The sequence below is a fragment of the Pinus tabuliformis genome, chromosome 4_1 (assembly GCF_031772625.1).
Source record: "Pinus tabuliformis cultivar Carrire ecotype Pingquan chromosome 4_1, CPIR1, whole genome shotgun sequence".
NCBI classification, from domain to species: Eukaryota; Viridiplantae; Streptophyta; class Pinopsida; order Pinales; family Pinaceae; genus Pinus; species Pinus tabuliformis.
In genome coordinates this window covers 33,604,020-33,629,522 of record NC_142303.1, presented here as the reverse complement: position 1 = coordinate 33,629,522, position 25,503 = coordinate 33,604,020, and the positions used below count along the sequence as shown (strand labels likewise).

The following is a 25,503-nucleotide window of genomic DNA, read 5'->3' as shown; positions in this document are numbered from 1 at the left end:
GTCCCCAAGCTCATATCTCAAACCCCCTTCAGTTCTACACCATCGAGATGAGATAGCAGAGCTCGGAAGTGCCTTCAGAATTTTGTGTTCTTTTCCTTTTGCTTGGACAGACGCTGGAGTGCTGAAGAAGAAGCTTGTGGACTGTGGCCTGCATCAATACATCACCAATGGCTGGAGGTAACTCGTATCCCTGGGCATTAAGATTTAATGATTCTTCAAGATTTAAAGATTCTTTTCAGTTATTCCGCATATAGAAGAATCGTTGTTGAAATTGAAGAATTTCTAACATTTGGTATCGGAGCATGGTTTACCTCTGTCTTGGTGTGAGATTCGACCTCTGTCTTGGTGTGAGATTCGAATATTTTGAAGTACGACTCTGTACCTCTATAAATGATTTTGTTGCGTTTTTCATATAATCCCGAGGCCTGTAATAGTGAGAATCTGTAATTTTATTTGGCGGATTCTGGATAATCTCGGCACCGAGATTTCATAAAATTCGACTTCTCACTGCAAAGCAATGGCCAATGATCGAACATCTCACTTGGGTCTGCCGGCGATGGATATTTCGAAGCTTTTCCTCAAGCTACGCCGGCTTCCAAGTTCCCTCCTTGTGGCAAGTCCTCTAAACATACATCTTTATTCCCATAAGACTTAATGACATTTTTCAATTTGCCTATAGCTTTTGTTATGTAGATGTTCTGAAAATAAATCCCGGAATGACCATCTCTGTATAATGATTTAAATTTTTGATATGCTCAACGATCTCTGTGTTTTGTTGGGTACACTTCAATCGTCAAATATCGTCCCTGGAATCACCAGTTTCATGGATTGCATTAATACCTAAATTGAATTTATTCAAACATATTCCAGAGATTTTCATTTTACGCCTGATGCATCTTTTGATTTTGTGTTGCTACTAGTGCGAAGATGTGATTGTTCTTTCTGAACCAAATGTGCCTGTTGATTCTCACATTGTCGAGATCCCTGCGGATGTTCTGGAATATATTTATGTTTTTATTTTATTGAATAGAATAGTGAATATTGGCCGGGCCATTCATATCCACCTAAGTTCTATGGTGCCAATAGAAGTCAAACATTTTACAGTTTTAGTTCTTATGCTAGCCGACTTCAAATTAAGAAACTATTGATTCACTGTGTAAAATATAGATATAGCTACTCAGTTTCCTACTTCAACGTCAAAATTTCGAAAAGTATTGATGGAAAAGTATTACTGCTTAAGCGAATGTTTTAGAAGCGTGTGGGAAAAATGAAAGTGTTTGTCATTTGAAACGGTAGGATGTTGTAACAAAAACTGTATATATGAAATTGACGTTTATGGGAGCACCGAATAAACCCACTTAGATCGTACTCAAGGACAGAAAATAAAAGGTACGAATTCTTGTTTCTAATTTTAAAGAGGATGGACGTATATCCTAAGTATATATATATATATATATATATATATATATATATATATATATATATATATATATATAATGTGTAAGATGTTGGGTTGTAAGGGAATACAGATCCCTTTTCTTATTTTACATTGCAATTCAATTCTTTTTATGTAAATATGGGATTGTAGATTCTGAACATTGCAATTCAATTCTTTTTATGTAAATATGGGATTGTAGATTCTGAAAGATTTTTAAAATATGATAGAATTACAAAGATCACAAAATTTGAATGTAGTTCTATGCTAGCCGATTTGAAATTACTTTTCCCATCCCTTTGAGAAGCTCAGAGGGTTAGTAACGGTCTGAGTAGGCTATATGCCTCAAAATTTGATCATCATTCTCGAGACAACCTGGCAATTATGACATTCAGTAATTTAATATGTTGATCACCTCTTAGACTTTTAAGCGGAGGAAAATTTTAGTGGCCGGGTTATGGACATAACACTTTAGTACTGAGTAGACCGAATCTCAGTTGTTAGAAATGGTTTAGTCTTTTGTTTTGAATATTTCAAATTTGCAATTTTGTTTGCAAATTATTTAAAGAAATAATTTATAACTTTTTGAGTCCATTTTGTAGTTAATTTAAGAATTGGTCTTAAATAAATTATGGGACAGTTAGACTAAGGAATGTAAATTTGATTTTAATTCCATTTATCTTGTGAGCAAAATAGCTTGTTTGCTGGTCTATTTTGTTGTTTTATAAACTCCGGGTTTAGTTTATAAATTGAACAATCAATTTGTAGTCATTTTTGGTAGTGCTGACTGCTTTTGATTTTGCTGGAGAATTATTACAGTTATATGGAGTTTATTAAAATGTCATTTTGACTTACTCCTTTCAGTAAACATTATTTTTCTCTCTGGTTAAGTTTTGTTTATGCAACAAAATTAATGTCTAGTGATCCATGTAATTTTAATTAATTAGAGAGTAGCCACAGCATCTTTAATTAAATAAAATTATATATTGATTGGCAAGATCACATAAAGATTATTTAGACATTAAATTGTAATTAATTACACTGAATATAATAAATTTTATCCCACAAGAATTTTTATTATATTTATGTGATTAATTAGGATAAAATTTCATAACCTACCCACAGGTGTTATGAATTAATAAGTTTTATCATAAAAGTTTTATTGAATCTGCTTGAATTGAAAATTTAGCCCACAGGCAATTTTCATGTCATTTGATTCAATTCTTTTTAGCATGTTTTACATTGGTAAAACATGAAAGTTCATAAAAGTTTTATTGAGTCTGTTTGAATTGAAAATTTAGCCCACAGGCAATTTTCATGTCATTTGATTCAATTCTTTTTAGCATGTTTTACATTGGTAAAACATAAAAGTTCATAAAAGTTTTATTGAGTCTGTTTGAATTGAAAATTTAGCCCACAGGCAATTTTCATGTCATTTGATTCAATTCTTTTTAGCATGTTTTACATTGGTAAAACATAAAAGTTCATAAAAGTTTTATTGAATCTGCTTGAATTGAAAATTTAGCCCACAGGCAATTTTCATGTCATTTGATTCAATTCTTTTTAGGATGTTTTACATTGGTAAAACGTGAAAGTTCATAAAGTTTTATTGAATCTGCTTGAATTGAAAATTTAGCCCACAGGCAATTTTCATGTCATTTGATTCAATTCTTACATTGGTAAAACATGAAAGTTCATAAAGTTTTATTGAATCTGTTTGAATTGAAAATTTAGCCCACAGGCAATTTTCATGTCATTTGATTCAATTCTTTTTACCATGTTTTACATTGGTAGAACGTGAAAGTTTATTAAGCCTCAACATAAGCATGTGATTCTTTATTTTGATGCAGTAGTACAACCTGCAAATTTCTCTGAAATTCGTTCTGACATTCCCGAACTTGAGGAAGTAATCTCGTTTGTTTGTTATGAATCTGATATGGTTAATGTTAATATTAACACATGGTGGATTGATTCTGGATCAACAATTCACATTTCGAATTCCTTGCAAAGGTTTGCAAAACCTAAGGAACCCAGTAGGAAGTGAGCAAAGCATCTTATCAGGAAACAAGATGGGCTCGCATGTGGAAGCTATAGGAACATGTTATTTAACTTTAAGTAGTGGTTTTGTTTTGGAGTTAGAAAAGACCTGTTATGTTCCAAGTTTTTCTAGAAACTTGATCTCAGTTTCAAGGCTTGTACCTTTTGGATATTCCTTAAAATTTTCAGAAAAAACTCTTTCAGTCTATTCTATAAATCTGATTATGTAGGGAATGGTATTTTGTCTAATGGTCTTTACTGCAAAACAATGTCACATATGATTCAGTGCATGTTCACACTGGCACTAAAAGATGATGATTAATAACACTTCTTCATTAATGATTGATAACACTTCTTCATGAATAACACATCTTCATTGATTCCCCTCTAGTCATGGTGAGCAATTGGTTTGCAAGCTCAAGAAGTCATTGTATGGTTTAAAACAAGCATCCTCCCAATGGTATTTGAAATTCCATAATGTAATTTCTTCTTTTGGTTTTGTAGGAAACATTATGGATCAATGTATATACCTGAAGGTTAGTGGGAGTAAAATTTGTTTTCTTGTTTTACATATGGATGACCTTTTTGCTAGCAACCAATGATAAGGGTTTGCTACATGAGGTGTGACAATTCCTCTCTAAAAGTTTTGATATGAAGGATATAGGTGAGGCATCTTATGTCATTGGCTTTAAGATCCATAGAGACAGATTTCGAGGCATCTTGGGTCTGTCCCAGGAAACCTATATTAATAAAATTTTAGAGAGATTTCAGATGAAGGATTGTTCACCAAGTGTAGCTCCCATTGTGAAGGGTGATAGGTTCAATTTGAACCAATGCCCGAAGAACGACTTAGAAAGGGAACAAATGAAGAACATTCCATATGCTTCTGCTGTCGGAAGCCTAATGTAGGAATGTTGGGACGATGTCAGAGTGATTCAGGTTTAGACCACTGGAGAGCTGCAAAGAAAGTAATGAGGTACCTTCAAGGGACCAAAGACTACATGCTTATGTATATCTGGTTTGAGGCTGCTTACATGGTGTATGGCTTAAGAATTTCATTTCTGGGCTTAGAATTATGGATTCTATATCTAAGCCATTGCGAATATATTGTGAAAATTCATCTGCTGGTTTTATGGCTAAAAAAGTGGGAGTCGAAATAAACACATCGACATTAAGTTTTTAGCTATAAGGGAACGTGTTAAAGAAAATAAAGTGGTCATTGAGCACGTTAGCACTGAGTTAATGATCAATGATCCTTTGACTAAGGGCATGCCACAGTGAATTTCAAGGATCATGTATTGAATATGGGACTTGGTTCCATTATGCAGTTTTTCATTGTATGGACAATGTTAATGAAATTCTTAATTGTTGTGATGTTTTTTCTCATATTTATGTGCACCTTAAGTTGATTTGAGAAAATTCATTTAAGAAGAACCAAGAATAAACATAAGGTTTATTCATTAAGATATTGTTGCCACATAAATTATAATAAGAATAAATGCATAGTAATACATGGAAGATAATACTCGTCATAAGAGGACTTATCGCCATGATTCATGTATCTATTACTTAATAAAGATTGTCAATGGTTTTTGAGACATTAAGTTTGGAAGTATGGACTAAGTGGGAGAATGTTAAGCTCCATTGATTTTACACAAAAGCTACCTTGATTTATGGAATTGCAGCTTTTCTTAACTTATGGAAACCAACTGCAGTAGTTTCCTTAAGTTAAGAAAATCAACTGCAATTACTAAATTTATAATTGGGAGCTACTAAAGTGGTCCATTACTTTGATCTGATCTCTACCTTGATTTGTGGTTTTTCTAACACATAGCTTTTAGAAGCTTGATGGAAGCTTAGCTATATGTTCATCTGTTGGTCCCCAAGCTCATATCTCAAACCCCCTTCAGTTCTACACCATCGAGATGAGATAGCAGAGCTCGGAAGTGCCTTCAGAATTTTGTGTTCTTTTCCTTTTGCTTGGACAGACGCTGGAGTGCTGAAGAAGAAGCTTGTGGACTGTGGCCTGCATCAATACATCACCAATGGCTGGAGGTAACTCGTATCCCTGGGCATTAAGATTTAATGATTCTTCAAGATTTAAAGATTCTTTTCAGTTATTCCGCATATAGAAGAATCGTTGTTGAAATTGAAGAATTTCTAACATCATGGACCCAGAGGCATCTGGCAAGAATGAAAGCGTGCCCCCTTATGGACCACGAGCTAGTTATTCCAGGTGGAGTGGTTTTCCTTGAATAACATTGATGACTATCCTCACTATTTATTTGACAACTAAATTATACTAAATTTCTCTCTTTCTCAAATTTTTTTATTGATAATTTATTAAAAAAAACACAAAATTTCATTCTCTCAACTAATTCTAGTTTTAAATCATTTATCTTATTTCTTTTTTTAAAATAAATAAAATTTAAATCTTCTAATCAAAATGGTAAATATATTTTTTAGATTAAAGTAATACCTCTTATAATTTTGATATCACGTCATATAATCTAGTGTCACATAAAGCAATATGAAGTTGAGGCATCCAAGTAAGAAGGGCTTACAAGAAATGTAACCGAGCATCAAAATCATATTGATTGATTGAACCCCTTTTGGAGCTTTAGAGGTCCTGGCCAGAGCGGTTGAAAAATACAACAATTAGGGTGCCAACTGTCACTTTTTCGGCCCTGGAAACAGAGGACACCGGCCGAATCCAAGCAAAATGTATAACTTGTTTGTGAAGTCAAGCCAATGTTAAATGAAACTGGAAAAAATATCTTCAATAACGTGTGTGCAAAGGCAACCCCAATGCTAAATCAAGGTCGAAGAAAGTTGGAAGGGTCCCACGAAACTTTTTATAATGATGCCTACCTTTAGCTTTGGCCTGGCCTGGACGTAAAACGTTGGGATCAAACATTGATATCGAGTCCCCAGAGAGCTGAGAAATCTTCTGACTGTGGCTGGTGTCGATTTTCAATGGAGTGAAGGAAAGTGAAGGAAACGTATTGGAATGGCATTTCAATATGAAGGGAATAAATCAGTTTAAAAATATTATTATTATTATTTAATTTTAAAGTTACGGTCAAGCTAAATATTTTTATATGAAATTTTTTTGTTCGAGGGATAAGGGTCTTCTCATTGTGATTTGACTGTTAAATTTACTGAGCAATATATCTTCTATCTTTGATTTTGAACTTGCCAAACGATAACTCAAAAAAAGATGAAATAATAATAATAATAATAATAATAACAACAAGTTCAACTTATAATAATTTAAATATAAAACATTTCAAGAAATTATGAAGTGGATTATAAGTATTTAAAAAGTGGATTATAGGGATTCAAATTTTATTTAAGTTTTTTTCCTTAACATTATTGTGAATTTAACTTATAATAATTTAAATGTAGAACAGTTTTTTTTCTTAGCGTTATTGTGAATTCAACTTATAATAATTTAAACGTAGAACATTTCAAAAAGTTAGGAAGTGGATTATGGGTATTCAAATCTTATTTAAGTTTTTTTTCCTTAGTGTTATTGTGAATTTGACCTGAGAAAGAGTTTAACGCTATTAGGTTTATTGTGAATTTGACCCAAGAGAGAGTTAAAGTTTTTAGATTTACATTGTGTTTTTATGTACATGATTTTGGTGACCTGTGGCCATGGATTACATGTGAAGTTTTGAGGATTCTCTTACATGTGAAGTTTTGAGGATTCTCCATTCTAATCTGTTTGGATTGAGAGGAGAGATCGCTTGATCTAGTTAGTTAATATGTTGCCAAAAAGTTATAATTAGATTTATAGTTGGTTGGTTTTTCTTTAGTAGGGTTTTTCAAAATAAATTATAATATGTATAGTTTATGTGTATTGTGAGTATGTGTAATTTTGATGATTATTTGTGTTAGTATTGTTTTTTTGGTTTTTTTTAATCTTTAGTAATATCTAATTTTTTTGCTGTTATGACAAAATATATATTAGCTAATCTAGTAAGTATTCCAAAGCTAGCTTTAATGAACATATAACAACATTTTTCAATAACTTCATTTCTTTTTCATCACTCGAAAAGTTACAAATTCAAAAGCATCCTAATAATTTTCATAAAAAAGATGATTATAAATTAGATCATTCACAGAAATTTACTCTTCATTGGCTTAGCCATTTAATCTTTCTCTTATTTTGGTTTTTCCCTAAAATATTTTCTTCACCATTAATTATTAATTTTCTATTTTACTTTATCTTTATATAATTACTACTTCTTTTTCTTTCTTTCTTTCTTTCTTTCTTTTTTTTTTCTTTTATCTTTTTTTTCTTTTTTCTTTTTTTCTTTTTTTCTTTTTCTTTTCTTTTTCATTTTTTTTTTTTTTTCTTCTGCGTAAATACTAATTCTATTAAAAAGGAGAAAATTTATGTACAATGAGGTTGAGACCTCAGAGGGCGCAGATGCCAGCCCTCAGCCAGATATTCAGAGACATACATTTCATGCTTTCTGCTGATTTCACATTACAGACTTCAAAAGATTTTGTGTTGGACCATGACCCCCTGAGATATTTCTATTCTGCTTCTAACATGACATAGCTAACATCTTTAGAAATTTTACTAAGACGCATACTATCATGCCCGCCATTAATCAAAAAGACAAAATGGTACCCATCAAACCCACAGTTGTAACAGTAAACAGAGAGCAGGTTGGCTAGCGCCACGAGCTTAAACAAGAACATAAACCAGACATAGGACCATAGACTTGGAAACGAAGACACATAGTCAAAATTACACAGAGCAGAGGCAAGAATGCCACCCGTCGATGATGAGCTGGCCTTAGTCTGCATGCTGCGGAGAGTCAGGCATGTCCTTATCCACCTGGCTAGACGAAGCGACCCAGGTGACGAAGCCATTGTCATCATTTCCTTCAATGCCGCCTTCAGGAGTAGTCACCAGATTGAGAATGCAACCTGCACGCTGAGACGACCCACAGGCCAGAATCTCGTTCTGAGTTGAGTCGACCGGATGCAGAGGCTCTTCAGAAACAGGGGTGTCATCCTGCATATTGTCCGCGTTAGACACCACCCCGGCCATTTCCCCTTGAAGAACGCTATCTTCCTGAGATTGAGAGGAAGTAGCGTGAGCCGAGCTGATAGGATTACTCTCTTCCTCAACGAGAATAACTGTGATGCTTGCCGTCAATACAGGCCTGTTGAGCCTACTGTGGAAGGTGAACCTGGTGGTCTGAAAAGAATTGTGCAGAAGAGACCCAACTTGACCCGGGGGCGGAGAAGAAGGGGAGGCTGATGCAATGCGAATGACATTCTACGGAGCAGGCCGAGAGGTTCTTCCTCTATTCCCAGTGTTGCTTCCTCTGCGCGGGATACCTCGACGGCGAGGCATACTTAGGATAATAGGCTGACTGAGAAAGGGAAGGAGGCGGAGCTGACGGGTGAGAATTTGAGCGCAGAGGAGCCCAATAACATCAATTAACCAGGCAAGCTTCCAAATATGATGAGCTAGGCAAGGGTGCGGGAAGAATTCCGAGCGGAGGTGAAATAAACCAGTGACAATGGCGTGTATTAAAAACGAAGCCATACATAAAATCTTACCCAAATGCTCTTGAACCAGGCGCTCATAAATGCTAAACTGTGTGACCAACATACCGTTCTGCAGCGGATTCAATTCACGTGCCTTTGAAGGTGTCTGCCAGCCCGAGGCGCATGCGATGGGGGCCATCCGCCAGCCAGGTGCAGGGCCAGCTGCCTACTCTGTGCGGCCCCTCATAAATAACATTGATTGCCACCCGCATCCGGGTGTGTGTCATCCTCCTGAAGTTTATCCTGTATCACAATTTTCTGGAACTCAGAGAGTTGATCCTCGGAGGCTATGCTGGAGATTGTGCCTGCAAAGAATTCTACCCCAATTTCCACTCCGAGATTAGCAAGAAAATCAGCGAGCTTGTTTCCTTCCTGCCTGGTGTGTCTGAAGGAAATTGCTTGATGCTGAGAAAGCCATCTGTCTATTAGCTCGAGCCTTTGGGCCATCCTCCAACTGTTGCTAATTTTATGTATGGGGGATCCATGCATTAGTTTTGTGACCATTCTTATAATGATTTACGAATCCCCTTCTATGATAAGCGGAAAGAAGCTTCTTTCTTGAGCCAGGGTGAGACCTCTCCACAATCCCTCCAATTCGGCTGAGTTGTTGGTATCCCAGCATTTTGAGCCCAAAAAGATGAGCTGAGGAGTACCATAGTGATCCCTGAAGACCCCCCCATACCCTGCTTTCCCTGGATTACCCTTTGAGGCTCCGTCGAAGTTAAGCTGGAACATGTTACTAGGCGGCGGAGTCCATTTTGCTGATTCTTTTCTCTTCATAGTAGGATTATTTTTGATGATCGTCTGTTGATTTACCTAAATCTTCCAATTGTCCCACACTGTTTTTTCCTACGGTAATGAAGGGAAATCTTCTGGGTACCAATCTTTGATTGATAGAGACTCCTTGATATTCTAATGTGTTTTGGTCCATATCTGCTCTAAGGACATAGATTGATCCTTAAAAACTCTTCTGTTCCGCTCTTTCCAGATGTTCCACATTAGTATACCAAGTATAAGCTGCCATAGAGTGTTGAGGAGTTTGCTTTGGTATGGCTCTTGACTCCAGTTGTGAATAGTAGCTCTTAGATCTCCTTGCACTTTGCCGTCTTTTTGGCATCGGAAGGCCACCTTTTCCCACAGCTTTCGTCCTATTTGACAGGTTTGCATTAGATGTATAGCTGTTTCCTCTTCTTGCTTACAGTTGAGACATATAGATGGGCCCGAGAAGATTCTTTTCCTGAGATTATCCCATATTAGAATTTTATTATGACATAGGAGCCATAAAAAAGTGGACACCTTCGGCCAGATGGATGAGTGCCAGATTTTATCCCATAGAGTGTCTTTGATTATCTGATCTTGGACTATTATCTTATACGCTTCCTTTGTGGTGAAGGTCCCTTTCTCTTCATATCCCCATCTTAGTATGTCCGGTTCTTCTGAGATAGGGATTTGCCGCTTTTGTAATTCTGTGGAAAGATATTGTTGAACTTGCTCAGAGCTGTGCATTATGATTTGATTTGCATCCATCCATTGTCTATGTCCCTGTGTGGAAGAGGGGTTCCAAAACTGACTAACCTTGGCTAACTGATTGATATCCTGCTCTGGTAATGGAGGGTTAGGGAGTGAGTCCTTTATCTTAGGGATTTGCTGCCAGGAGTCTTCCCAAAATCTTACAGTGCGTCCATTCTTGACTTCCCAGAAGCTGTGCTTTTGTATGAGATCTCTATGTTGAATAGCCGAGTTCCAAATTACAGATCCTGTGCTTAATTCTGTCATTCGAATTCTGTCTTCCATAGGGCAGTTGCTCGCATACTTTGCTATCCAGAGGGAGGCCCAGGGGGTATTAGGATTTGCTAGCCACCTCCACCAGACTTTAGCTCCCATCGTCCTATTACTGTGCCCAGGATCTCTTAGCCCAATGCCCCCAGCTTTCTTCGGAAGGCATACCTTGTCCCATTTAACCAGAGCCCACTTTCGATTGTGGCCTGAGCTCCCCCATAAGAAGTTGCGCTGGAGATTCTTTATTTCCTTGAGAACCCATTTAGGTGCTGCAAGAATAGAAAAGAGATACAAGGGCATGGAGTGTAGAACTGCCTTGATGAGAACAAGTCTGCTGGCCATATTAAGGGCTCTGTGAGTCCAGAGGGTGAGCCGAGCCTCAAGCTTTTCTAGCAAGTTTTTCCAAGATGAGTGCTTGAGGGCCGAGGCAATTAAAGGAGCTCCAAGGTATTTGGAGGGAAGGGAAGCAATGGTGAAACCAAGGATATGGGCAATGGCTTTTTGGGTGGGAGCAGGGGTATTAAAGAAAAAAATTTGAGATTTGACACGATTAATAAGGGCTCCAGAGGCATCAGAGAAGTTTGAAAGGAGGGATTTGAGGAGGCGAGCTTCTTGAACCGATGGATAACCAAAAAGCATGTTGTCATCCACGAATTGCTGGTGGGAGTAAGTTGGGGAATTGTTGAAGGATAGGCCTTTTAGACGCTGAGAGAGCCGGGCTGAAGTTATACTTGTACCTAGTCCTTCAGCTATAATAACAAAAAGAAAAGGTGAAAGGGGGTCACCCTGCCTGATACCCCTGGAAGGACGATACGTTTCCGAGGGGATACCATTGATAAGAACGGAGAAAAAAGCTGAAGACAAAAGATTAATAATCCATCTGACCCATGATGGGGCAAAACCAAAGGCAGTAAGAATTTTTTGAATGTAAACCCAACTGATACTATCAAAAGCTTTTGATAAATCTATCTTAAGCAGCATACCTGGTTTTTTGGTCTGCTTCAAAGAATGGATTATCTCATGAGTTAAAATAATCCCATCCGTTATTTGCCGGCCTTCTACATAACCAGACTGCTCGGGCGAGATTATGAGAGGGAGCAGCGGTTTTAGTCTGGTAGCTATAACTTTTGAGACGATTTTATAGATAATATTGCATAGAGCAATCGGTCTGTACTTGTCTGGTGTATTGGATTCTTCCACCTTTGGAATTAAAGCAATGAATGTGGCATTCAGCCCTGGGTACATCCAACGTAATGAGCGGGACTCCTCCACCACTTGCCATACCTCTATTTTAATAAGATCCCAAAACTTATGAAAAAAGTTTGATGTGAATCCATCCGGGCCCGGCGCTTTCCCTGCCTTCAATTGTTGAACAGCATCTTCAACTTCCTGCAAGTTGGTGGGTTTGAGGAGGAGACTATTATGCTCCTCTGTAATTACTTTTGGAATGTCCCTTAGGATCTTGTTTATAGCAGGCATTCTGTCCATACTGGGTTCTTGGTGTGCTTTCTTAAAGTATCTGAGAAATTCCTCTTCAATGCCTTCATGAGTCTCTATTCTATTCCCCTGCTCATTTTTGATATGGGTGATGTAATTGTTCATTCTGCGCTGCACTGTAGTTTTGTGGAAAAATTTTGTATTCTTTTCCCCGTCTTTGAGCCATCTAATCCTCGATTTCTGCCTCCAGAGGGTTTCCTCCTGTTGAGCTCTCTCTAATATTTGGGATTCGATGTCTTGTTCCTGCTTGGTAAGTTCCTCGGAGCATCCTTCAGTGATAATTCTTTGCTGGACCATCTTCATTTCTTGATTAAGAGTAGCCAGAGCTTTAAAAATATTGCCAAAAGTGGTGTAATTCCAGCGTTTGATTTCGCCTTTAAGGTGCCTTAGATTTTGCTGGAACATGGACATCTTTGTACTGCTGATAGGATTGAATTCGAGCCAAGTTGATCTAACTAATTCATCAAAATCCGGATGAGTTAACCAGAATTCTTCGAATCGGAATGGACGCCTGATACTGTTACCTGGCCTGTTCCATTGAAGTTCGATAGGCCAGTGGTCTGAGCCTGAAACAGGAAGGATGGAGGCTATGAATTCCCCTCCCAGGTGAGTTGCATTGTTTGAAATAAGGAATCTATCAAGACACGAAGCTATCTGTTGCGTTCCCTCTCTTTTATTGTTCCAGGTGAAGATGCCGTCGCTTGAAGGAACATCTACCAGCCAGTTGGTTTGAATAAAGTCTTTTAGCAGGTTCCCGTCACTGTTTGTTCTGCTTCTGCCTCCTTGCTTCTCCTCCATTCTTGCTATCATGTTGAAATTGCCTCCTGATATCCAAAGCGGGTGTAGCTTGTCTGAGTTGAGCTCTGACAGTGTATTCAGAATTTGAGCTTTGTGTGTAGTATCCTGAGGGAAGTACACATTAGTTACATGTCCATGGGTGTTGGTGCCGATTAGATGAAATGTTGCCTGAATGAAGCTCTTGTTAGCATGTATGTTGTTTAGTTGAATGACTCGCGCATCCCAGAGTATTGCCAGTCCTCCCGATGCCCCTTGAGCATCAACAGCTGTTACTAGCCCTCTTGGCCAGGCTTTTGCTGCTATTTTTTCCAAAACTGTCGAGTTGCATTTAGTCTCCTGCAAAAAAAGTATACTTGGTTTTTCCTGCATAAGCATATTTTTTAATAGTCTGCCTTTCCTTGGGCCGTTGAGCCCCCTTATATTCCATGATATCAGCTTCATTGAGAAGGATGGGGGTCAGTGTTGAAGTACTTGGTCAGCTTGGCATACCTCCCTGACTCAACTAACACCTCGCCTATCTTGATGGTTCTCTCGAGGGTTGTTTTTCTTCCTCTCTTCTTGTTGTCCTTGGTGATAAACTTGCCATCCCATGGACTTCCTATCTGGACTCCTAAAGAGTATTTCTTCTGTGCCCGATTAAGAACCTCTACCAGGTTGTCCACTTGCCGATCTAGTATTTTGTCAAAATTCCCTGTTTTGCATGCTTGCTCCAGTCCTAGGATATCCAGTTCACCTATGTCTATATTCTCAGGATCTTCTTCCATGATCTGGGGTTCTTGAGAGGGTTCCTCTCTTTCCTTTGGTGTCTTGGAGCTTGGTTCAGGATTATCAACTTCCATTCCTTGAGAATGCCAGGATTGAGTTTTGGTTTGGGATTGAAGGATTGATTTCTTGAATGGGACATCTCCTGGTTGCTGTGAAGTTTCCTCCGGCTGCTCTTTATTAGATTCTTTGTCATTCTGCGATTCCTTATCAGGATCTTGCATGTCAGTCTTGGCTAGGGCTTCAAAGCTATTACTCGTTGAGGGTTTTGACATGTTGACTGGATTTGTCTTGGGATTGGCTGTCGATTTTTTGTTCCCTCTTCTTCGGTTCGTAACCTTGGTAAAACCATCAGGCGTTTGGTTATCTGAACTTTCTTGAGAAGGGGGTTTCCTGTTCAGAGGACAGTCTCTGTAGAGATGCCCTATATCATGGCATTTCCTACATCTAAACGGTACATGCTCATAGTCTATAACTTGAATCCATTCAACATCTTCATGAAAGAAACTTACCGTGTCTGGAAGGGCTTGCTTTAGATCCATGTAAACACAGATCCGTGCATAAGACGTGTATCTGCATAGTTTTGTTTCCTCTGCGACCTTGACAAACTCGCCCAGTGTATTCCCAATCTCCTGAAGAGATTTTTCTTCCTAGTATTCCCAAGGAAGCGAGTACAACCTTATCCACACGGGGGCATAGCTAAGGTCTTCCTTGTCTAGATTGAATCGTTCGACCCACGCTTTGAGATATAATCCTGCAGAATTGAAAAAATAAGGACCCCCATCCAGAATTCTATTGCGATCTTCCAGCTAGCTCCTCAACACTCTCTCAGTCGGCCAGATTCCAATGAATTTGCCAATCAGCGCGTGATCTCTCATAAACTGTATTCTGACATTGATACGGTGACTGGGAAATTCCACTCTTGGCCTGTGAGTTGCCACTGGCTTGCATGTGGAGGAACTTGCCTTATTTTTGTCTTCCTGACCTGGCTCCTTGTCCTGTTGCTTGCTGCGTCCCGTATTACCTCCGTTCTGTTCGTTTTCTTTGTCCCATTCTTCTGTCTGCTGCGTTTGACTGTCCTTTTTGGGGGGAGGCGCATCGCCCTCCCCCTGAGGGGGCTGCATTCTTCTGTTTGCGTATGGCCGGCTCACGATAACCACGTATCCGCTCTGGTGTCTTCAGTACTGTGTTGTGCCTGTCAAGCCTGCCGTAGCAGGGGCTGCAGAAACCCTAGGATGGGTTACATAAACCCTAAGTCGCTCCTAACAGGAAGCGGTCTTTTCCCTATATAATTACTACTTTTAATATTTTTAAAATTTTCTTTTAATATCTAACCTTACATTAAACACCACACATACATTTTATATTTTACTTATAAATATGTGAAATGTTACTCTTTACATTTACTTTAAATACATATGGTACCAGCAAAACAATTATAAAATTTAAAAAGTAACAAATCATTCCATTGCGACTGCCTTGTTAAATCTTGCAATACAAGTGCATATCCTTTAATATATCACTATCATTTTTTCTCTAAGCGTGGTTTCCATTTGATTTCTTAATCAGTTTTCAATTGTTGAGTCATTTTTCTTTGAAAATAGAATACGATTGGATTTCACTAAATACGCTACCTTTTATGTAAACTCTTGCAATTCTTCCCCAAGGTATTATTTTTCTCCATTTTATTATTAAATAAATTATAAGATTATTATTTACCTATTACTTAGATTATAAAAACTATTAATATTTTTTATAAATATATATAAATATAATGATTTAATAATTAATTTTATTAAATAAATTATAAAAATATTATTTATCTTTATAAAAATTATTAATATTTTTTATAAATATATATAAATATAATGATTTAATAATTAATTTTAATATTGATAATGATGAATAAGTATTTTAAATATACACTTTACATATTTGTAAATTTAAATAAATTTTATTTTAAATTTATTTATATTAATTAATATTATTGTTAATTAGAATTATGTAAAATGGTTGGGTTAAATGGTGTAATGGTTTAGTGTTTTGTAAACTTTTAAATAAATATATATATGAGTTAGCTTAATATCAACAACTTCCTTTTGATGTTTAAAGTGAGGAAAATATATATAAAATTAATATTATTAAATTTAATTAAATAATCTTCTTCACAAATATCTCAATCTTAACAACATTATACATTTATAATATGACATTTAATTCCTTTAATACTTTTATGATATAACATTATCCTTTCATAATAATATTTATTATTATTAAGTTTAATGAAATACTCTTCTTCTCCTTGAATCTCTTATTCTTAAAAACATTATACTTTACAACATGGCATTATCCTTTAATAATAATAATGGTATAGATCAACTTTCAAGAATTCCTTTCTTTGTGTTCAACTTCTATAAATTTTCCGTAGTAAAGGCCCACAATCATAATATTACGTTACAAAAATGTAGCACGCTTCGGAAGAGATATGATGAAAGATATTTGATATCAAGATGTTCAAGCCATACCTATTTTATATACATGACATTCCACGTTATACACTAATAATGCATAATGTTCTTAAAAGTGGTTAGTACTAATAATGCATAATGTTCTTATAAGTGGTTAGGTACTAATAATACATAATGTTTTTAATAATAATAATAATATCTATTTTTTTTTATTGAACCCCCTCTGGCGGAAGAAAGAAACCATGAACAGAGTATCAGAAACCCTAGCGGCCGTCGGTGCAAAGGATTTTTCAGGGTTGCACACATACGATACCAAGAATGCGGCCCATGTGAAGAGCCTGCCTTGGTCTGACAAATCCGACACACGGATTTACAAACCTTGCATTCGAGCCATCGCTTCGACGAATTCTTCCATCTTCGCGAGCTTCGAAAATGGGCAGAGGACAGATAACACAACCCTGGTTGTCGACAAGGAAAAACTCGAGGTTTCTCGAGAGGTCGACCGACAAAACGGCGTACATGGTGGCGCCTTTGGATTCAGCGGCTACATTCGTCTGTTCGATGCAAGGGCCGACAAGACTGTGTGGGATTGGACTGAGCCGAATGCTAACGCGGATCCGAGGATGATAGAACGAGACAGCTTCGCAGATGTGCTGGTTAGTGAGGATCTTGGCAGTCTCGTCAAGGTGAACGATATAAGGGGCAATCTTGCAATGGTCGACCTCAGGCGATTGTCAGACTCGAGGAACCCGCGGATTCCTCTTACAGAGACGAACCCTGCCTTGGCTGTTCAAGGGGGTACGCCTGTTGCCAAGATCTTGAGCAGGGGAGAGGATCTGGAGGTCAGGTCATCTCAAGCCCTGCAAAGCCCTTGCCCCCTCTCGTCTGAGATCTGCAAAGGAAGGAGAAACCCTGAACTTCCTGCCTTGTTTCAGATCCAAATCAAGATCATCTCTGGCAAAACTCTGCTACAATGGGTGAGCTCTTCAGATCTAGTGCAGGACCTCAAGCATGCTCTGGATCTCAAGCTGGGGATACCCTCTGCAGCTCAACGACTTCTCAATGAAGGTAAACAACTTGAGGATCTCTACCCTCTTTCTTTTTACAGCATTAAGAGAAATGCCTCTATTATTTTAGCCCTTCGTTTGAGAGGGGGAGCTGTAGGACAAACTTCCTCAAACAAGGCATTTTCATACAAAGATGCTGTCCATGCACAGAAGCAGGAGAAGACAGCTCCACCAGTACAGGCTCCCAAACCTTTTCTGGTGGACAAACTAGAGGAAACCCCCTCCATTGAAATAGAGCACCCATCACTGGATGAGCAAACCCAGCATGGAATTATTTGCAGATTCAATGGACTATGGCCACGCACAGCAGACCTCTACCAGTGGATTCACTCTAACTGGACCAACAATTGTAAGGTTTTGTTATGCTCAAAGGGCTTTTTCATTACAGTGTTTGCTTTTGAGGAGGACTACCAAAGAGCCTTAAAAGCAGGGCCATGGTTTTGGGGGTCAGCAGGTCTCTTCCTCACCCCCTGGTTCCCAGACTTCGATCCTTCAACAGCAATCATCACCAAGCTCCCAATCTGGGTCAGACTTCCTAATCTCCCGGCGCATCTATGGCACTTTGCTGTATTCCAAGGGATCGGCAATACTCTAGGCCGCCTTCTAGACACAGACACTTCTAGAGGGGAAAAGGGCCTCTACACCTTTGCCAGAATCTGTGCAGAAATAGACATGAGCAAAGGTCTCCCTAACAAGATCAATCTCAAAATTGGAGACTTCCATTGGACTCAGAACTTGGATTACGAGAACACAGCCTTCCGCTGCCGCAACTGCCATCACACAGGGCACCTTCAGAGCTCTTGTCCCTCGATGCCAGCCCAAAAGAAGAGAGCCAATCCTAAGCAGAAATCCAAAAGCTAGAAGCCTCACGACCCTCCCCCCATGGACGATTGTGATTTCAGTTCAGATGAAGAGGAGGAGAGTGAGGAAGACGTGGAAGCAAAGATGGCACAGGATCCGCCCTTGGCTGAGCCTGAGGATCTGTCTGTCCAGCCAAACTCTCAAAAAAGGAATCATGAATCCTCCACCTCAGATTCAGATAAGGAAACCTCACAGCCAGCCCAGCTCAGTTTGCAACTCATGCCAGCTCAGCAGGGCCCACCTGAATGGGTCAAAGTTAGTAAAAAGAAAGGGAAAAAATGCCGAATAGTTGATTCCTCCCATGTTGGGTAGAATCCTATGCGGATTTTGCTCCCCGGTTCTTCTAGTCACTTCCTGCTCTCTTTTATTCTCTTCTCATTTCTTCTAGGAGTCGAGGTGGATAGCCTATCCTTTCCGACTGCCTATGTTCTTGCTTCTCATGGCTGTAACTTCACTTTGTACTATATGTTCTCTTAATAGATTTAGTTTTTACCGAGAAAAAAAAATAATAATATCTATTTTTAAGGTCACAACCAAGTCAGACATCAAATTGGTGTATAAGACCCCTTTGTTTGTGGGACAAGGGACGACCCACCTCCGCGTAGCGATTTGACTGCTAAGTCTACGAAGGCATACATACTCTACCCTCCTCTAGTTTTGAACCTGTGACCTCTTAGGAGGAAACACATGCTCTTAACCATTAGGCCCACTCAAGCTGTATAAAAAGTGGTTAGGTACTTTAACTACTTGACAGTTTGTACCCAACATTGCTATACAGTTAAAATGTTCCAAAAGTGGTTGGCAGGTTGGGTAGTTTAATTACTCAATTTTTAATGGTGTTTATTATTATATTGCTTTAATAGAAGTTGTTTATTGAGGTGATAAATTAGTTTTAATAGTTAAAAATGGTTGGAATTCGGTAAAACAAAATTCAAAAAAATCTCCTAGCAGGAGTGTTTTAATCTTATTTTTGATGGTGGAAATGGATTTAGCACCATCAAAAAGTTCTCTAACCCATTAAGGCTAGTTAAACAAGGGCATGACCTAATATATTATTATTATTATTATTATTATGTATGACATAATATATTATTCAATATTATTATTTTGATATTTTATATGTGTGCGTGAGAAAGAGAGATATGATATATTGACTTTAAAAAGTTAATATATTATTTGAAATTCTTTAATATTTTATTTCTATGTTGATTTAAAAGGTTCAAATAATTGATAGTATGACAAGTATTTTGAAAATTAAATTGAATGTGATTCTAAGATGGAAAATCTAAAAAAAAGTAACAACAATGAACTATGAGAAAGATCAAAAAGGGGGTTTTATTCTCATGGTTCTAATAAGCCCAGCTTTGGTTTCCCAATCACCTACATTCCAAAGGTTATAGTATATCCTCATTATTTGCTTCTTGGAATAATGACAATTGTTATCCATTATACCCAACTCTTCATTCTTGTTATTAAGCACTCAGTCTCTTTAACATAAAACATGAGCAACAAACATGCATTTATGTTAATTTGAGAGATTGTAGTGTATATATTAAATGAGTGAATGCAGGGAGCCGTTATAATACATTTCTATAATTTGGTGGGTGTTTGGAGCATGGATTAAGCATGGAAATCCATCATTGGAGTGAACCATAAGTATAATTGCTTTTCATGATGAAGGCCTTTAAAGACGACATTAGTGTGCATAATATAAGGATTAACAAAGAGGTTCCCAGACATTGAGAATATAATGTTTGTTGTGGTTGGGTCCTCTAGATGATCATTGCAAGAAGCCCATAATAGTAACAACATGTTATCATAGTGTACATTGACACTTTGAACCAACATATAAGAACTCTAAAGGAGATCCTTGCCTTTTGAGAAAATATTTGGTACCCTCTGGATGTTTTGAGCATTAGGTATTATTATCAAGGCCTTCGACATGGTTACGAGACAAAAATTAAAGCTTGAACCCTAAACAAGGCTTGCAAGCATCCAAGTATAGTAATGACATCTCAAATCACCACATATGTCCCCTTAAGGGTTGTTTAGCCCCCTAAGAATAGTAATGATGCTTCGAGGCCATCTGCATGGTCCTTGATCCTTACTAGAAATCCTTAGGAATTAAGTCCTTAGCTCTTACTCTTGAACAAATTCACCTGAAGTACACTAATCGCAAATTTATTCCCATATACCACTCATAGGTAAACATTTCACTCTATAGGGCCTTTATGGTTGTATGGGATCTCACACATGCCCCATGAGACATAAAACAAATTACTGGGGCCTAAGTTATTGGTTTCTTGCATTGAAAATTCCTGTGAGGCCATGAGACCCATCCATTATATGTTAAATATGGAAATTGTGCATATATATATATATATATATATATATATATATATAGATAGATAGATAGATAGATAGCAATGGTTCCTTTTATAATGAATTTATAGTAGCTTGGGGCATTGTGCATGAGTCATAAGCCTTGAAGAAAATTGTTAGGGCCTATGTCTCTAGGTTTGGGTCTTAAACCATGGCATAGATGGCAATACCTATTACAAAAAATGTCAAACCCCTAACCATATTATAATTGCAAGTGAAATATTGTACATCTTGACATTAACTCTATGAAGCTTTTGGGACAAATATATGGCTTGTAAACCATAGGAGAAACTATTAGGGCTTATGTCCCTAGTTTGTGTATATCTAAGACACAATATCTATCACCTCTTCATATCTAAGTCCCTAATTAATACTTAAGTCATGACCTAACCTAAATAACCCATCAATGTTATGCCAAACATCAAAGTTGTTATAAACTCAAACTTATAGGCCAAAAATTCCCTTTATAAGTCCTTTGTTCTAGTTTTGGGCCCATACTTGTCATATGAGCCATAAAAGCAATAATTTGAGCACAAGTGCCTAGTTTTGCATCACTGAAAATTAAATTTTTAGCTAAGATTGATACACGGTCTACTTATCACTAAAATAATTCCCATTTCTCATTCCCAAGCCATAAACTCCATTTATAGGTATTATGTAATGATTTAGGACTCTGTGCATGGCTTATGAGCCCTAAAAGTATATGTCAGGGACTAATTTATTGTATTTATCCTTGAATCAGGCTCAATATAATGAGAACCATCTGTAAAAATTCAAATGGATAAAGCACATGTCAAGTATCAAAATATTCTTTCCCTCACACCATTCAAAGCTAAAGAGAGAGATGGAAATTGTGAGATGTTGTACTCGGTAAAGAAACTCATCCCATACACCTCTAAGATATTCAATGTTGTTGGTACTATAATAATAATATCTCATTCATAACATATTGGGTGCAAGACCGTGAATCTAGTAGGAAGTATCTTAACCTAACTATTCCATAGGGAGAGGAGATGAGTTAAAGCTCATAAAACATAGATAAAATAGACCTAGTAGTCAAGCTACCCTACCCTACTAAGGCTACCAAGGACAAGTTGCTAATTATATAAACTAAAGCCATGGAACCAAGCATATATAGTAGTAATAGTGGCCCCAAGCCTATCAAGTAAGCTACCACTTATTAGCTAAAGGTAGAAAAGCTAAGCTCTTATATATTCTCCAATTCATCCCTTCTATATTATCTCTCTACCATGTCAAGCCAAGAAAAATAATAGCCTTTGAGCAACACACTACATATCTGTAATATCCCTTTTGGATATTTTCATTAAATTTATGAAATTTTTCTTCTAAAAAATATGCCATGAATTTTTATTAAAAATTAGCATGAAAATTCATCAATTTATGCTAAACAAATTGATAACATAGAAACCTAGAAATGAATAATGTGCTACTTTGACAAATTGAAAATAAAATTACGACAATCACAATATGATATAAATGCAACAAATCTCAACTTTATTATATTAACCATAAATTGGAGTACATGGAAATATGAAATATCTGGAAATAGTTGAGAATCTCGAACAACTGCTGCAAACTAGATCCGACCTCAAAATATGTCTACTGCATCACTAGACCTGGCCTCTCAAAATGAAACTGCAACCAATAAACACTCTTGTGAATTTTGAATGAATTCACCAAGGGGAGAGAAGGGTTCTCACCCACTCTCACTACATCACATGAGGGTTTTTGTCCTTGGGCTAAAACTGAAGCTAGGGACTTCGGGTTCTCCAAACCTCTTTGAAAGAAATAAATACTCAACTCCAAGATGTCCCAAATGATCTCCTCCTCATCCTTTTAAAGACTCCATAGATATATCTCATGTTGAGATAGGGTCCCTCGGGTCATTTTGGTCAAATTTTGGTTAAATTTTGTAATGTCTTTTTGAAAGAATGTAAAGTCTCCGTGAAATGTGGAAGCGGAGCGTGAAGGTGGGTAGGTGATTGGAGGTTTTTGAGACCTACCCATGGTCTGCAGACCATGGTATTGTAAGCAAAATGCTATATATAAATGAGTCATAGAGAGTCTAAAGAAGTAATTTTTTGTGAAGAATAATTGTAAGGGCAAGGTGCTAAGGCAGGAAAGGCCTGTTTCCTGTACTTAGGCGAAAGGGGAAGGATCCGACAGCTGAGTGCGTAGAGACCTTGGTAAGTCTGCAGGCTGAGTGCGTGGGCCCCTACAGCTGAGTGCGTAGGGAAAAGAAGTCTGTACTTAAACAATTATACTTAATAAAGACAGTTTTGAGCCAATTCAGATGCATCTATGCCTTATTTATTACTTCAGTAAATTTTATGTATCTTCACTCTGTGTTATGATTTATACGAATAAATTCTTATTTATTGTGTGAAACTAGTAGATCTATAATAGTTATGCATGATAAGTATAATTAGGAACCTTTGCAAAGATCTGGAAGTTGTTTAGAGAGAATTATATTAATTATATGTTCGAAAGGGTTAGAGGTGCGTGAAGGTAGATCTAAGATATAAGGACTGAAGGAACACATCACATAGGACTCTGGATGCAGAAACATGGTTCTGTCATCCCCCAATACTGCTTCGGGTGAGACTACAGCCTACACTACGCAGGTTGTTGCCAGAAGGGCTAGAAGTTAGGGTTTTGTTGGTTGGTGCAAGATAAAGCTAAACCTGGGTCAGACCCGATCAAGCCAAAAAATGGTTCCCTTGCCAGGACCAGGATCTATCTAAGGAATGTGTGATGTCGAATAAGTGGTTCCATACTAAGAAACAAATCGAAAAGTGGCTCGATCGGAAGTTACACGCATTTGTAGATCAGGAGAACAGAAACCCGCGGTTATCCAAGGAACAGTGGTTGAATAGATACCTGTACATAGACAAGACTAAAGCTTTCTTTTGTTTCTTCTCATGTGAACTACATGAGTGGTTGTCCAGATTAGTAGATAGGCAGGGTACGTGGAGACTTGACGACCCTATTATGTGGACCCTAACATTGGTGAAGCACTTGGAAGCTTCAGAAAATAACATCACATGGGTCGTTGATCACTGGAGACGAGACTGAAGCTTTCTTCTATTTCTTCCCATGTGAATACATGAGTGGCTATCTAGATTAGTGGATAGTCAGGGTATGTGGATACATGACAACCCTATTGTGTGGACCCCAACACTGGTTAAGCACTTGGAAGCTTCAGAAAATAACATCGTACAGGTCATTGATCACTGGATTGATAGTATCTTAGGAGGATTCATCATTGAGCTCGCAATCGATACAACCATTAGCTACAGTGAGGCAGAGCGTAGGTTCTTCAAGGGACCAAGAGGTAAGTACTTAAAATGTCTGAAGACTTGGATTAAGATGTTGTTGTGTGAAAAGTGGGTTATGCCATTAAATTGATGTTTGGGACCACGCGAAGCGTAAAACCCTTCAGAAGGAACGAAGAATCAGGATCTGAATACAACCCGTTGGTAGGATCCTCTAATAGCGATGACGAAGGAACTATTCTGAGAACATCGTGAAGTGTGCTACAAATAGTCAACAAAGGTATCCCAAGGATACCCACCCATCCACTCCACCGCCACCTCCATCTCCACTGCATACACCTACACTTCCACCTTCGCATCAACCATTCAACATGGCGAACACAATGAAGATGTTGATCTTTAAAGGGGTAGGAAGTGAAGACCCCGAACAATTCTAGTTCGTCGTGGATGTTGTGTGGAAGGCACAATAGATTACCAATGATAATATGAAGAAAACACAACTGGTCACTGTGTTGCAGTATAGTACATTGACGTGGTATATCAAGTTCTGTACGGATAGACCTAGAGCGATGATGGCATAGACTCAAACGGTGTTGAACATTGAGTTTAAGAAGCCTAAGTCTCAAGCGTAGTTTGTAACCGAGTTTAAGGAAATACAACAGAGGGTAAATGAGTCTGCGTGGGACTTCAATTAGAGGTTAAAGTACCTGATTTGATAGGCTAATACATCTATCACAGATTCTTAGCATAGGGACTATTATATCACGTCTCTACTTCCCCATTTAAGGTTACTGTTATCATAGTAGAAGATAGGAACACAAGTAGAGGTTGTGGAGATCACGATGAGGTTGGAAGCCTCACAAGTGAAGGATATGAACATTGGAGTAAAACAGATTCAGTCACAATTGGCAAGCCTCCGCATGGAATTGCAGAGCTTGAAGATAGGAAAGGAAGCTCAGCTATAGGAGCATGCTGAAGTTTGGTGTATAAAATGAAAAGACAAGGGACATGATAAGGATCACTTCCCTGTTTATCAGAATTACTTGATTGGAGGAGGTCATGTTCCTTTGAAGCCTGAGAACATTGCGGGACCAAGTGCGGGAGTACCCTTATGGTGCATTATCTGCCAGACATCGGGGAATCACGTGACTGACCATTGTCACCTCTTGCAAAAATTTGTACAGACTCCGCAAAAGTTTTTTTGTACCTTCTATAAATCGATTAAGCATGATGAGAGAAATTGCCGAAACTATGAATTAATGATGGAGCGAACCCCTACGTTTTGAATGTAGGTATAAAATCGACCTTAGGATCAGGGTGTAGGTACAACGTGCAGAGGATTTCAGGGTCGTGGAAGAGGATGAGGAGGAGGGCATGGAAGAGGTCATGGACAGGTTATTTGCTACAATTGTGGAGAAGTAGGTCACTTTGCGTGCAACTGTTAGAACCCCACACATCCATCCTGTCAGTATTGTAGACTATTTGATCATGAGGATTGCCCCATATTGATAGCCAAGATGTAGGAGAAAAAGACGTAACAACCT

At 37.9% G+C, this 25,503-nt stretch overlaps 1 protein-coding gene across 1 annotated transcript; it reads left to right on the top strand.

Annotated features, from left to right (window-relative positions):
* Positions 1-16,595: 16,595 nt before the first annotated feature.
* LOC149174046 (protein ENDOPLASMIC RETICULUM-ARRESTED PEN3-like) lies at positions 16,596-24,935 on the top strand. The gene is made up of 2 exons (XM_089420723.1): positions 16,596-17,195; positions 24,747-24,935. The coding sequence occupies exons 1-2, from the start codon at positions 16,596-16,598 to the stop codon at positions 24,933-24,935; spliced, it is 789 nt and encodes a 262-aa protein (XP_089276849.1).
* Positions 24,936-25,503: the final 568 nt, after the last annotated feature.

Coding starts and splice junctions, on each gene's coding strand:
- LOC149174046 (XM_089420723.1), top strand. CDS start 16,596: ATGAACAGAGTATCAGAAACCCTAGCGGCCGTCGGTGCAAAGGATTTT. Junction 17,196..24,746: donor GCAGGGGAGAGGATCTGGAG/GTCAGGTCATCT, acceptor TCCCCATTTAAG/GTTACTGTTATCATAGTAGA.